The sequence below is a fragment of the Pelecanus crispus genome, chromosome 12 (assembly GCF_030463565.1).
Source record: "Pelecanus crispus isolate bPelCri1 chromosome 12, bPelCri1.pri, whole genome shotgun sequence".
Taxonomy (NCBI): domain Eukaryota; kingdom Metazoa; phylum Chordata; class Aves; order Pelecaniformes; family Pelecanidae; genus Pelecanus; species Pelecanus crispus.
In genome coordinates this window covers 20,689,765-20,703,566 of record NC_134654.1, presented here as the reverse complement: position 1 = coordinate 20,703,566, position 13,802 = coordinate 20,689,765, and the positions used below count along the sequence as shown (strand labels likewise).

General features: G+C 48.1%; 1 protein-coding gene across 1 annotated transcript in view; it reads right to left on the bottom strand.

Moving 5' to 3' along the window:
* The window catches only part of UBE2O (ubiquitin conjugating enzyme E2 O), a 68,218-nt gene that overhangs the window by 4,396 nt on the left and 50,020 nt on the right, over positions 1-13,802 (bottom strand). The window contains exons 10-17 of the mRNA XM_075719712.1: positions 11,111-11,265; positions 9,522-9,634; positions 8,296-8,421; positions 7,019-7,108; positions 4,003-4,660; positions 2,931-3,067; positions 2,187-2,390; positions 1,406-1,463 (exon numbers count right to left, since the gene is read on the bottom strand). Coding sequence (XP_075575827.1) covers positions 1,406-1,463; positions 2,187-2,390; positions 2,931-3,067; positions 4,003-4,660; positions 7,019-7,108; positions 8,296-8,421; positions 9,522-9,634; positions 11,111-11,265 — 1,541 coding nt within the window. The remainder of the gene's footprint in view (positions 1-1,405; positions 1,464-2,186; positions 2,391-2,930; positions 3,068-4,002; positions 4,661-7,018; positions 7,109-8,295; positions 8,422-9,521; positions 9,635-11,110; positions 11,266-13,802) is intronic.

Genomic DNA, 13,802 nt, shown 5'->3' with positions numbered 1-13,802 from the left:
TAGCAGAGGCCAGGTTGGACAATCAGCAGCAACCTGCAAGATGCACTGGACTAGTATCGCAAGGGGAGCACTCGTGTGGACAGGGGTCTGTGGCCTTCTGCTAGGGCAGTGGGGATCTTGGATGCTACTGAGAGCGGCATTCAAGATCCTTGGCTGGCAAGAAGAGTCTTCCACTGGCATGATGCAGAGGGCACGTGACAGCAGAGCAGGTCAAAAGGGCAGAAGAAAGGTTTCACAGTTCCTTTCCCTTCCCAGCAAAAAAACCCACAAACACACCCAAAGCTTTTTTTTTCTTTTTTTTTTTTCTTCCTCCTCTTAATCAGAACAAAGGCCAATCTTCAGTAACAGGCTTTGAGCTGGCCAGGTCCTATCCTATCCAGCATAATCCCATCAGACAGTGCAGTTCTGAGACAGTGAATACTGTGACAACTCACCCATATCAAGCTTTCTCCTGCTTGCTTCTGGTCCAATGTAATTACATGTATGTAGCAACGGCACCAATACTGCCAGGCTGCTGGCAGCCTGCCACAAACTGCATTAGAGCTGGTGGAGGTGAGATCATGAGTCTCTCAAAGCCCAGGCAGCAGGAGCGGGAGAGGAGGTTTTTCACTAGCACAAAGTTGCTCTAGTAAAACATTCAGTATTTCATTTTCTAAATTTGGATCCTCAGCTTTGTAAGAAAGAAAAGGCTTTTCTCGTGGTGGTGGTGTTCCCCTACAGGTGGACTGTGAGACTTCAGAGGAGCAGGAGTCACCTGCTGACTCAAGGCAGGAGCCCTTGCTCTGTGTCAAAGGTTTCTCAAGTCACATGCCTGGCCTCCCTGCACAGAAAGTTGGCCTTGAGGAAGAGATTTGAGTTAGTCTGTCTGCCTCTCAAACTAGATATGGCAGGGCAAAGCCCTCTGGCAGGAAGCCCTGGGGCTGGTCTAGACACACCCCGATTATCCTCTGCTTCAGAAGGAGCATAAACACCATCACCATGTGCAAAAATATGCCCAGTGTAGGATGGGCGGGTGACTCAGTGGGGATAAAACACAGTCCTGTGAATGAAGCCCAGTTTAGCAACTTCAACTAACTTTGGTAACTGGCTGAAGACACAGTGGTCACCTTTGTCAGCTCAGAATAACAAGCAAAACAGCTCTGTGCTTAGCTGCCACAGTGAGAAGAAGGGAAAGCATTGTCAGAGACCTGGGATGCAGCCAGAAATCAGGGCATGATAAAAGCTTGCACCTGCTTTGACTGCTGAACTGGAGAGATAAGGACACTGCTTTGTCCAGCAAGGTGAGAGCAAAAGGCAGCACTAACCCAACTGGGGCAGCAGATCCCAATTGTGTGCACCCTCATAAGCCTGCATCCCCTCCTCCCTCCACCTTTTCCTGTCCCTCAGGCTCTGCAGAAGCATTTACCTTGGATGGAGATGAGTACTTGAAGGAGGCTGGATTTACTGGTCCACCTTTCTGTCCCCTGAAATGCACATACAAATGCATTAAGGGCTGAAGCACCATCAGTTTGCTCTGCAATAACTGTTAGACGAAGTGAGGCCCCAGTTTCTCTGCACCGCTATTGCTAAGCTCCTGTGGCTCATAGCAGGAACAAAGGACTGACTCGACAAGCACATGATGTGCTAGTGTCCCACTGTACCAACCGATCTCTCAACGGTTACTTTTTGCCAGCACTGCACCCCATCAGGCCAGTTCTGCCTGGAACACTGTAACCCCCCACACCAGACACCAGTCCCAACCCCTCCCCAGCTGCCCTGCCAATCTACCTGCCCAAAACACAGCATTTCCCTGGCTGTGTTTATTCCAAGTCTCCAGCTGGACTTTGTGCCACACTACACGATTTGTCTGCAGTGTGGGAGACAGGCACCCAAAACACAGGAGAACACTCCATGCTGGTGTTGCCATCTCTGCTCTGTCCAACCATGACACAGCCTGGCTGGTCTGACCACAGGCTTCTCATCAAGGAATGACAGACAAGAGTCAAATACAGTCCCAGCAGAAGCCAAACTACACCAGTTACCCGCTCCAGACATCTACAACAACCCAAAGCCAGAGCTATCCCCAGATCAAGCACCACCTGACACCAGAAACCATCCAAAACTCTTGGCCTGGTAGGAAGTGGCTTGTTCCAAAAGCAGCCTGCCACAACCACTGCTCCCCACAGACAGGCAGATGAAAGCATTACCTTGCCTATCCACGTCCCCAGGAGGCTGACACACACTTTGCCATTGTCGTACAGGTTGGGATTCAGTCTCCCACTGCACTGGGAGAGGTAGCGGAAGAGAGGCGGGACAGCAGGGTAGATGTTGGGGAGCTGGATATCAAAGAGAAAGAGGCCATCTTCATAGGGCGTGCGCGTGGGCCCTTTTATAAGTGCTGAGAAGAGATCCTGTGGAGACAGGCAATACAAGCCAGGCACTGTGAAACATCCTCTTACCTTGGCAGGGTTGTACTTACATAGAGGGAGAGAGGGGATCTGATTAACTCAGCCCTTGCAAGAGTCAGCTCAAGCAACACATCTCCAGGCACCTTCCCCCTAGAAGCTGCACTTCTACCATGGCCTGACAGCAGACCAAGCCTTCAGATCTGAAGCAGGGCTTCAGAGGACGGCCAGTCCCCGAGCTGCTCACTGGTTACATCAGCCCTGTGCTGGCTGCCTGCCTGCCTTTCCTGCCCAGTGGGACAGGCAGCCCAGTGAGCAAAGCACCCAAAATAGGCTTCCTGCAATGAAGAGCTCCCCATTGTTTGTCACCCTGACTTAGGGAATGCAAAAGCAGCCGTTTACAGTAATTACAGCCATATTTCACATGCTGCACACATTCCTGCATCTCTAATGCTAAGGATTAAGGCTAAGCAGGGAATTCCAAAGAAAGCAATCCGGATGCTGAGCCCAGCACTAACACACAGGCATTTGAGAGCAGACACTTGCCATTCGGTCCTCAAAGGTTTTAACCATGATGCCATCAGGCAGGGAGGTGGCCAGGAGAGCCATCTCTTTCCGCACGGTGCTAAAGAACTTCTTCGCTTCTGGGGGCTGAAACTCCATTTTCTTGAAGGCATGGGTATCTGCGGGGCAAGGAGAATGGGATTAAAGTCTGCCTTTGGAAACTGCTGCAGGTTCCTTGAGAGAGCAATCTATCCATGTGTTAAGCCTACAGTTTGGAAGGGAAGAGTTGACTTGCTTTGGTGCTGAGCCAGGAGGCAGCCTAGAGATAGTCTGATTTTTCCCACACTGTACAGCAGCCACAACCCACATCTCCTGTTCTCATGGTCCCACACAACATTGTCCCTGTGCCCCACAAGGAGCCCTGTCCCACAGCTGGGACAATGATGCATCTCACAAAGTGATGACCCTTTCTCTGCAAAACCTAAGCATAGCTCCCCATCTGTATTTATACACACCTGCAGGTTCAGAACAGTTTGGCCACCTTTCCTTCTCACGTCTGGCCCAGCTGCCTGGCTCGCCGAGCACCTTGGGCTCCACTGTCACCAGTGTTCCACACAACCAGATGCTCTTTTTTATTTTTGGCTGATTAACATTGGCGCAAGTGAACAAGGACACTCACCCACCAAGGACACCCAGCACAAGAACACCAGCTGTTCCTGCTCTGCTTCTCAACCAATCCATCCCTGCAAAAAAGCTTGAACAAACCCTGTAGCTTTCAAGAAAGTACCTGCAATGGAAAGCAACTGACCTCCACAGCCCTCTGAATTTAGTTACCAATGTGGACAAAGGGGAAGCCCACTTCTGTGGCTTGACAAGTTACAGTAGTGCCTAGAGATGCCATCTAAAAGCCAGGTTTAAGTCCCAGAACAGACTGTGCTACAGAAGTTGTCTTAATTTCTCTTCCCCAGTTAATGAGCTGTGAAAAGGATGGACTAAGAAGAAGAGAGGATACCCAATCCAAAAGGCCTAGAAGCAAAGGTTTTGGAGAAAGAAACACTGCAGGACAGCAACGAAGGACAGAGTATCCCGCAGTGGCCTGACCTGACACACTCACCTGGAGCATACTCCAACACGGAGAAGACTTCTCCCTTGGCACTGGTGAAGGTGACTCCAGGCTTGCCTCCACTCTGCTGGCAGAGCACTGGTGTCTCACTGGGCCACTCTGACCTCACTGGTGTCTGTGCCTCTGCTTTTTCTTCTTTCTTCTCAGTCTCCACCATGGCTTCCATCTTTTCCTCCTCTGCAATAGCCACATTATCCAAGGTCTTCTTTAGATTTTCCTGCAGCTTTTTAATGTCATCCAAGAACTTCTTCTCCCGAGTGGGTTTTTCCAGCTCCACAGTTGGGGAGGTGGGAGAGCCAGTCAGCAACTGCTCCACAGTCATATTTTTCAGGCTTTCCAAGATCTTTATGGCCTCTTTTAGTTCCCGGAAGCTCTTTGGGGCTCCGTCCTTGCCAGCTTTCTCTGCAGCAAGATCTGCAACTGCCATAGCCACAGCTCCCTGGACTTGTTCCTCTACTTTTTTCACCTCCTCTGCTGCCGGCTCCTCAGGCTCTAACTCCTCAATTTTTGGGTGGTCGTCTTCCATGAGGCCATTGTCTGTCTCCCAGCTGTCGCTTTCATCCTCCCACTCAGAGGATGCCCCGCTGGTGCTGCCGTCAACAGAATCATAGTCCGACTCCTCAATTTCTGATTCAATATTGTATAAGTGCTAAAGGAGAGCAGAGTTATAAGAAACTTAGGCTGAACCACAGAGTTTTAGTTGTTTTTAAATGCAAGTCAGCTCTCCCCGTGAAAAGGGAGCTTCCATCTAGGATTGGTTGGGCTGTTTCAACCCCTTCCATCTATACAGGGTGGACTGTGTTTGATCTGAATAATGTGCTCATCAATGACTGTCACAGATTATGAATCACCATAGCCCCATCCTCCACCTTTCAAAGTAGGACATTGGGGAAAAACTAGGGCAAGTTCTAGGTGGGCTGCAGCCATCCCAGTGGCTGGGATCCAGCCAAGGAGAGCACGCAGGCACCAGCAAACAGCTACCTGGATGCCCCAGTGTTTCTGACTGCAGAGCTAGTTCAGGAGGTATTGGGTATCGAGTGCAGAGTTAGTATTTCTGGTCGTGCTTCTGCACCAGCAACTGTGTTGGCACAGAGCCCTGGTTTGGCTGCCTCCACACTCCACTCTGCGCCTTCCACAAAGACAATGCTGGAACCAGGAAAACATTCCCACACCAGCTTTCTTCTTCTGTGGCACACAACGCTGCTTTAGCTGTTGTATGTCACTACTGCTTAAAATTCAGCTGGGACAATGAAGCCTAACCCAAACTGCTGAATAAGCTCTTACATAAAACCTTCTCTTCCCCTTCACTACTGGAAGCTGAACCCACCCACACCCCATCTAGCCTCACCTGTTATAATCATGCTTTTGCACAGGCTACATCTCTCATGAGGTTTCCCTGCAGAGGCTTACAGGCATATCCCAGCTACAAGCTCCAACATAGAGGCAGGGGAGCAAGAACAGCTTTGTAAGGCTGTGTTAGGAGTTTCATGATGGAGCATTTTATCCACAGGCTTCTGACTGAGGGCCCGAGAATGCTCTTAATCTTGGCAAGGTATAAGCCCAGAGGCTAAAGCACATGGACATTCAGTTGTCTTGTCAAAGCCTTGAACTGAACCAGCACAGTTCAGCTAGTCCTGTGCCACCCAGAGACAGGCAGCCAGCAGGGGTTAGTTGGGTTCAACACAAGTGACTGCAGGCAGGAAAAGCCATCAAAACTCACTGCCCTCAAAGCTAATCCAAATCTGAGTTGGAAAGTTAATTAGCCAGTTATGCCATCTTTATTTTTAGAGCTGAGAAAAAGCACCCAGACAGCTCGTCTCTGGGCACATGGACAGGCATTGATAAATCACGGTTTTACCAACTGATAATTCACACTCCTGACATTTCCCCAACTCCCATAATTACACAGATGAGCGGAATCGAAGGGACTGGCGTGACACAGCAGGAGCTGCTGCAGAGCCCCAGCACTGCAGTGCGAGAACAGCCCTTTGTGGAACACACATCAGACCTCCGATTGTGCCTGTGATCCAAGCACATGTGACAACAGGGGGAAGGGAGACAGCAGCCTGCTTTGTAATGCTACAGTCCACTGCCATAGTGCAGGCATTGACTATTCTACTGTAATTAATGCAGAGCTGCTTGGTTTAAAAAGAAATCTTGATCAAGTGCTTTCTACTTGCAAACGGATCTCTGCAGCGGAGGCAGTGGTGTTCTCTACCACAGTGACGGAGATAGGACCCTACAGAAGCAGGTCTTTTCTTATCTTTAGGCTGTCTGCCTTAATTTGAGGCAAAAAGGAGAAGAGAGACAGGATGAAACTGTATGTGGAGTAGTGAATAAGACTACAAGACAGTACAACAAAAACCTTAGAACAATACAGAAGACAAATCAATGGGGTTAAGTGGATTAGTGTGGCTATATCTATACTTTTAAGTTCACACTTAACTCCTTTCCCTCCCTGCCCTGGGAAGAGATTTGGGTCCGATCCCTAGGCTAGCTAAGTCACAACTTGTGGCTCTAGCCCAGCTTCTGGAGGAGCTTCTTTAGCCAAAGAAAACACTACAATGCCATTTCACAAGACAGAGCAAGCAATCCTCTCAGCAGTACCTTAGTTGGGCAACACAGTGAACCTGGGCTCAAGTCAGAACTGATGATCCCTGAGCTCTACAACCCCTCTGCAAAGCAGCAGGTGCTGGAGGCCAGGAGCAGGGCTGTGGTCAGAGCTGTGAACATGCAGTGCAGCATGTGAAGGGAGCAGTCTGCCCGTACTTTCTTATTCTCTACATTCAAGAGCAGCGATGACCAATTAGTTGCCCAGTCCTCCTGACAAAGGAAGGATTTTCTTGCGCTAACAGAATCAGGAAGCCACCTTATCATATAGAAAAGCAGCAATAAATAGAACAAGATTCCCTTACACAGTGAATCTCTCTGCACCCAGGATTTGAAACCAAGATTTGTCACTCAGCTAAGAATTACAGCGATATTGCGAGCTGGAACAGGACCTCACCTGAGGCAGAATGATAGTCTTGGAGTTATCAGCCCACACCACTTCCACTTTACTGCTGACATCCACACGAGCTACCTGTCCGACCGAAGGCTGTGGAAACAAAAGCAGTCTGTCAGTCCCTCTTCTTTCCCAGGCATTTCAGTGCAGAGCCAGAAAGGTTTTGAGAAACAGGTATTCCCCAGGTTGGAGACCTACCTAAAACAATGACGGCAGCCTGCCACAGGAGGCTGGAGTCCTGGGGTACCATGCCAAGAGGAAGAAGAATCATACAGATAGGGTTTCCATGAGAAACCCCACAACACTGCACGGAGATGGGGAAAATTCCGCTGTCCCCCCCAAGGAGGAGAGGACCAGGAAGGCTGGTCTGGCAGCAGCAGATCCTGACTTCTGGTCAGGACCAAAGCCATTGCAGGGCCATGGCCTTTCTGCAGGCGGCACCCGGGGTTGTGCCAGCCAGGGGACAGGACCTTGCTCTGCAGCGGGCTGCCCTCTAGCGGGGCGCCAACAGCTGGCCCCGGGCTCTGACACCCGTCATGGTGGGCTCCCAGCAGCGCGGGCGCAGGGCGAACAGACAAGTCACAGCTGGCACGGGGTGCACACAGTAAGCAGCATCTCGCACTGGAAGAAGGCTTTTTAGGTCAGCTGAGCAAGCTTGGATGTTTTTCATGCTGCTGAAACTAGAACCACAATAAGAGCCACACTACACCTTTTAACCCTTTTCTAGGGCAGCAGTTGCAAAAGCTGGAGGTCTTCCCTGCACAGTAAGGAAGCCTGTTTCCTAGCAAAAAGTGTATCCTCTACAATATGAATTGTTCTCTCTTCCTCCCCAGGAGATCAATCAGCTCAACAAAATTAGTATGTACATAACTCGGATGAAAACTAGAACCCCAGTCTTCTGTTGCCAAGTGAAACTGGTTTCATGACAAATCCACCTTCACTCTTGCTCAGGAGCCCACAGAATATCTTCATATTAGAAGTTATTCTCAAATCCTAAGCAAGAGTTTTATTAAAAACCCTCAGGCATATGTTTGATTGTCTCAACTTTGTTCTTGCTCTGCTATAGACTCTGTCACTGAGGTCAAACAGTTTCAAGGTTACAACTCCAGACTTAAGACATTTAATACATTACTCATGACAGCAGGGGACACTGATACAAAACTAGCAAGTTAGGCCCACAGAGGAATCCTAAACTCCCCAAGACCCTCATATTGACTCTTTCAAGTGTCTCTGCTAATACCTGGTGACAACATGGTCACATAAATGTGCCCAGAACCTACCTCATCTTCCTTAGCTGTGGCTCCGTCTGAGTTGCCAATGCGAATCACAATGTCAGTAGTACGGAAGCGAAAGTCTGGATGATCAGCAATATCATACACACTCACATCCTCTTCCTCCCCGATCAGCTGCATCAGAGACAGAATGTGAACATGTCAGACCCAGGATACTGCACTGACCTTCGGAGCATGCCTTCAACACTTGAAAGTACTTTGTGTTATATTTTGTCAATTTTCAGTTGCTCCAACAGACTGCAAGGAGCTGCTAATTGTCACTTCTTGTCCCCTCATCCTGTAGCAGCACATCATTCAAGGCACAACAACGAAAGGAAGCAGGTATTCCGTCTCATGCTCACCCTCACCTTTATTTCAGGTTCCAGGTCACTACAACCACCAGACATGCAAGAACAACATTTTATCCCCTTCTGAACACTCAGATTTCTCAAAGCAGTTCACTGTGGCCCAGAGGGTTAGAGTTTACTTTTGGAACGATCCAAGGCAACAGGAAGTGTCTGACAAAAAGAACCCTTGTCAATTAATGAGAAATATCTTTCCTTTGATTTTTCCTGGAGGAAGAGAGCTAGGAGCCCACAAATAATGAGAAATAGGTAAAGTGGAACACAATGCCAGGCCAGACTGATGCTCTACTTCTGTATGTAGAAGGCCCTGTGCTCAGTTATGCAATGTGGTCTCCCATCCTAAGGCAGAAAGCAGTACACCAGATTTGTGTGGTCCAAGCCTCCCTCTTATACCCAACTAGACTGTAGTCTATCAAGACTCTGCATAATACACTTCCTACAAGCTCCGAGAAAAAGGTATTAGGCTGACTATAGGCAATAGTGCCTGGCAGAGGCAAGCAGGACGACACACAATAGATTGATCCTCTTTCCATGAACTAGCAAAGACATGGGAAAGAAAAATTCTTACAGCGATCTCAAGAAATCAACTGTCTGTGACAACTTCAGCAAAAAATCTCATCCATACCAGCGCCTGATGTTGACTATGGGATGCAAACCCTCTGCTTGGTCTTTGTTGCCTTGCAGGCATCTACAAATATGAAGCAACACCACCTCTAGCTAAGCCTCCCAAGCCCAAAGCACATTGCTGTTCCCATCCTCAAGGACAAACTCCATTGCAGAGCTGACTCCCAGGCTTATCTGTGAAGCTTGTGCTGTTTTGTGGCTGCTTTCTCTTCGCTGGTTCCAACAGGCGCTGGCTCCTGCACTTACCTCCACATCATCTCCGCTGGATTTCAACTTGAACCACTTCACCACACAGGTACGGCCAATATGGTCACCAGACTGGACGACTCCATATAACCCGGGGTCCTGGGAGCTCTGAGCTTTTGTCCGCAATGGTAGGGAAGAAAATAGACAAGTTAAGTGGAGGAGCACAGACTTTACACAGCAACTGAGGCTGTCAGCTCCCAAGCTCTCACAGCTGAAACCTTCCATTTGTGAGTGGCATGAAGAAAAACAGTTCTTCCTACACAGTCAAAATTGTACTCAGCTAACAAGTTGCATTTTAATGGGGCATGGAGTGATGATAAAGTAAGATTATGTTGCATTGCACTGGGTGAACACATTCACTTTGTGACCACTTTCAAGCTCTATCACCAAGAGAAAACACGCTGCCACCTTAGTGCTCTGCTCTCCAAATTAGCTCTACACCATGACTGTCAGAGTTTGCGGACAGGCTGGCCTAGAGCTCCCTGCGAGCAGCCCTGGCTGCCAAGCTCTTCATCTAGAAATGTGCCACCCACAACAGTTTTGCTCCTCTGGAAAAATGGACTGGACAACAAAGGTGGAAGGCAGGCAGGCATACATGTGCATAGACATGCACTGGGAATCCAACAGCACCAAAGCTGGGCCTGGACCACCCCTCTAGGCCTAGGCTGTTATCCAGCACACTGGTATCCAGATACCTTTCAGATTTATCTGGCTGACAAGATACACCTCCTGGCATCCTTAGCAGGGGGATGCAAGGAACCACAGGCACCCCAGACTGCTTGGAGAGTACATTTGACAGACATAGAGGAATACAGATTCCTCCCAGAGGCCAAACTAGAATGGTAGAGCTAGAGCTGATGGATAACTTTAGTTTCCACAAACAATGTCTAACCCATAAGACCAGTCATCAGAAATGGCCATGCAAAACAGCATCTTTTTTTGCTAAGCTAGCTTTCCCTCTTCCCAATCTGACAGTATATTGTGCTTCCCACTGTTGAGGGTCTATCCCTGCTAGAACAGAGGAGCCGAGCACCAGATGGTGTGCCATCAATATTTCATATCCAAAAGCTGTACGTCTCCTTGAACTTGTACTGTTACCCTTCACTAGTGTCACCAATTGGTTTGGCGAAAAGGGATGCAAGGAGATGCCTTTGGAACTCAAAACCCTCCAAGAAAACATGGAGGGTCATGATAGGTAAGCCACATAGAGAAAGCAGTGCGAGTTGTTCATTTCTCCCCTTATTCTACGAGAGCTGTTTGCACTTTCAAGGAGAAGGCTGGCCACCTCTACTCCACAGAAATACTGAGAATCCTAGCCTTGTTCCTTGGCATTTATTCCTTTCACACCTTGCCTGTTGTCATAGTTCAACCTTGGTATTTAAATAACATTTCTCTGCTGACATTCATGTTAAGTCACCTGAATCACTGTCGGTCCCTTGTTAGGCTCTTGTGTCTACCCTCAAGCAAGTATTACTAACAGCTACTGTAAGAAGGGCTACAATGTACATTAGGAGATCCAGATTGAAGAATACTTCACAATTTAGAGCATGTTTGTTCCCTGAGGAGACCATTGTTTTGACACCAAATACCTCTTTTGTCCACCACAAAATCCCCAGGGCAGAACTCATTGTTGTCCAGATGGTGGACTGGAATCAGCTCATTGGACCGAATGTTTGTCTCCACAGTGCCATCCTGCCACATCACATCAGCTGAAGTCATCGTGGTCACCACTTCTACAGCAACCCTGGGAACACAGAAAGGCAACGAGTTACCAGAGGGAACATACATGAGCACAACCAGCATGTGATGCTGCCAACATAAGGAATCAGGACAATCCCAGCAACACAAGGGTACGCATATCAGCAGGCTGGGAAGCAAGTCAGAAAACCCCATCTAGTCCCAGTAGAAGCAGCCACACAGCAGGCTTTGTTTTGACAGATTCTCAATCACTGCAGATGTTACATTGCTGCAAGTCTATATTGCAGGAGGACTTACTTTCCAGGGAGCTGATGCTGAGCTCGCTTTTATTCCTAGTGGAGCAAATTAAACATCTACTAGCACCCACTTTCTACCCCTGGCAAAGGCACAACAGGAGCTTCAAATACTTTGAAACTTAAGATCTTCTCCACTGAAGCACCTTCTAGCCTGGCAGCTCTGAGGAGTCTTTGAAGCTAGGAGCATGGGACTGGAAAGGAAAGATAAAGCAGCATCCATCTCAGCCCTTCCAGAAAGAAAAAGAAAAAAGTCAACACATTGAATGTGGGTAGCAAGAGGATTTTGTTTAAAAGAGACAAGTCTCCTTCCCAGCTGTTCAAAGACATACATGTGTGTCTCTGCAGCTCAGAAATGAAACCCAAACATGCAACAATGGACCACATGCTGGTACTCTGCTGTGGAGCTTGACAGAGTTGCTTGAAGACACAAGTTGCTTGGGGGCAGGAGGAACAGAGCTGCAGTCTAGCTGGACAGTCTCTTTTAATGAGCCCTCCACCATTTTCATGTCTCATACAGCACAGAACAAATCAAATCCCATGCTGATTTTAAATTTTGTCTTTATTTTGCTGGCCAGGCCTTCCAGACATAACACAAGTGCTGCATTTATGTTGGTTTCAAGTCAAACCATAAAGAAGATACAATAGGCAAATACAACTGTTTCCCTCCAGTGCTGTTTTTATGAATGTCAGAGAAATATTTCTCTAAGTAGAAATAATCTGAAGTTTCTAGTAGGCCAGCACTCAACAGCAGAAATTATCAGAGAAGGAAATCTGTAACAGGTCAAGTGTGGTGGCTGACATGCCAAGAGATGGTTCCTTGGGGGAAGTTGGGTACATGCGTAGCTGAGGATGGGAGAGTGGAAATGCAGGCCACCCAAGCAAATCATACTGTCCTGTCTGCAGTGCAGTTTATGCCACTTTGCAAACAAAAATCATGACTTGGCATTAGTAAAAATCCCCGTAGATCCTCACTAAAAAGTAACCAGAGGTCTATGTGCTGCCTGGAGAGCTGCAGCAAGTCACTAAATGATGGTAAAGCCACTTGCTGAGTTGGTCCCCTGCAGTCAGAGATGCCCATGAGCTGACACATCAGATCTGGTGACTAACTGCAGCGAGCCCATCCACTTTGCATTTCTCAGCAGTGCTTGGCAGCACACCTACTGATGGTCTCACCAGCTTCACCTGAATATTCAAACAGTGAAGACCCCTCATACCAAGCTGTGACCAGCTGCCACATACGCCCTTTAAAGTATCAGCTAGGGTTTCATATTCTGTGCTTAAAAAGGCCTGTATTTCTTATTTTCTGTGACATGGTCATCTCTGCGAAGTGTTCCAACATCTGATTCTCTGCATTTCCTCATACAGAGCTGCCCAGATCCAGCACAGGAATCTCTCTGTGTTGTCACAGGGATTTGTCCCCATTACCTGTACGGTGCAGAAAGCTACCGGCTTTACTAGCTAAGCTCTCCTTAGGAAAGCCTTTAGTGAGGTAGAGGCACTCAGCAGGGGTGTGAGAAGTGAAAAGTGATCTGAGAATCAGTTCCCAGGCACTCTATCATGCACTCCCATTTCTTCTTTCACTCAAATGCTGCTCTGCTCATGTTTGTGACCTTCAAATCCAATTTCTCCAAAACCCACAAGGACTAAAGGAGCAACTTGCCTTGCATACAGGCAAAGCTAAAATACCCAAACAAAATGTGAATGAAATTCATAGCATTCTCAAACTACTGGATCCCTTGAATCCTGATAATGTCACTTTTCTGGGAGGATTCTCACATATTATCTGCACTAGCTCGTTTCTGATGCAGGATCTGTATAAAACTAAGTAGCCCAGGGAAGCCAGCAAGACAGCTAGCCAGCTGTCAGATGTCTCTGCACCCCTGAAAACAGTTTAAACATTCTCAAGTTACGTAAAAGGTAAAAGCTGCTGAGATCCAGTTTTATCTAGAAATGGGCAGATACACGCAATCCTCCCTCCCCCAAGCTACTGAAATACATTCCTTCAAGGCTCTCAAGGAGTGCATTTTGTTCATTAAAAACCCAATAAGAAGTGTACTGCTGGCAAAAGTTGCAGATGTCTCTCCAGAGCAGGGTAATGATAACAGAGACCACTGCAGTACGAACCCCTGCCAGCACAGACCGCCATGCCGATCTGGAGACAGCTCTCTGAGGATAAGCTGTCCATTCCCGCTAGCATGGTCTATCCTCAGCCTGTCTGCAGAAGCTGCCAATGAGGTAACCAATTAGTGCCATGTTTAAGCTGTATGATCTTCATTCACCTGTCCCT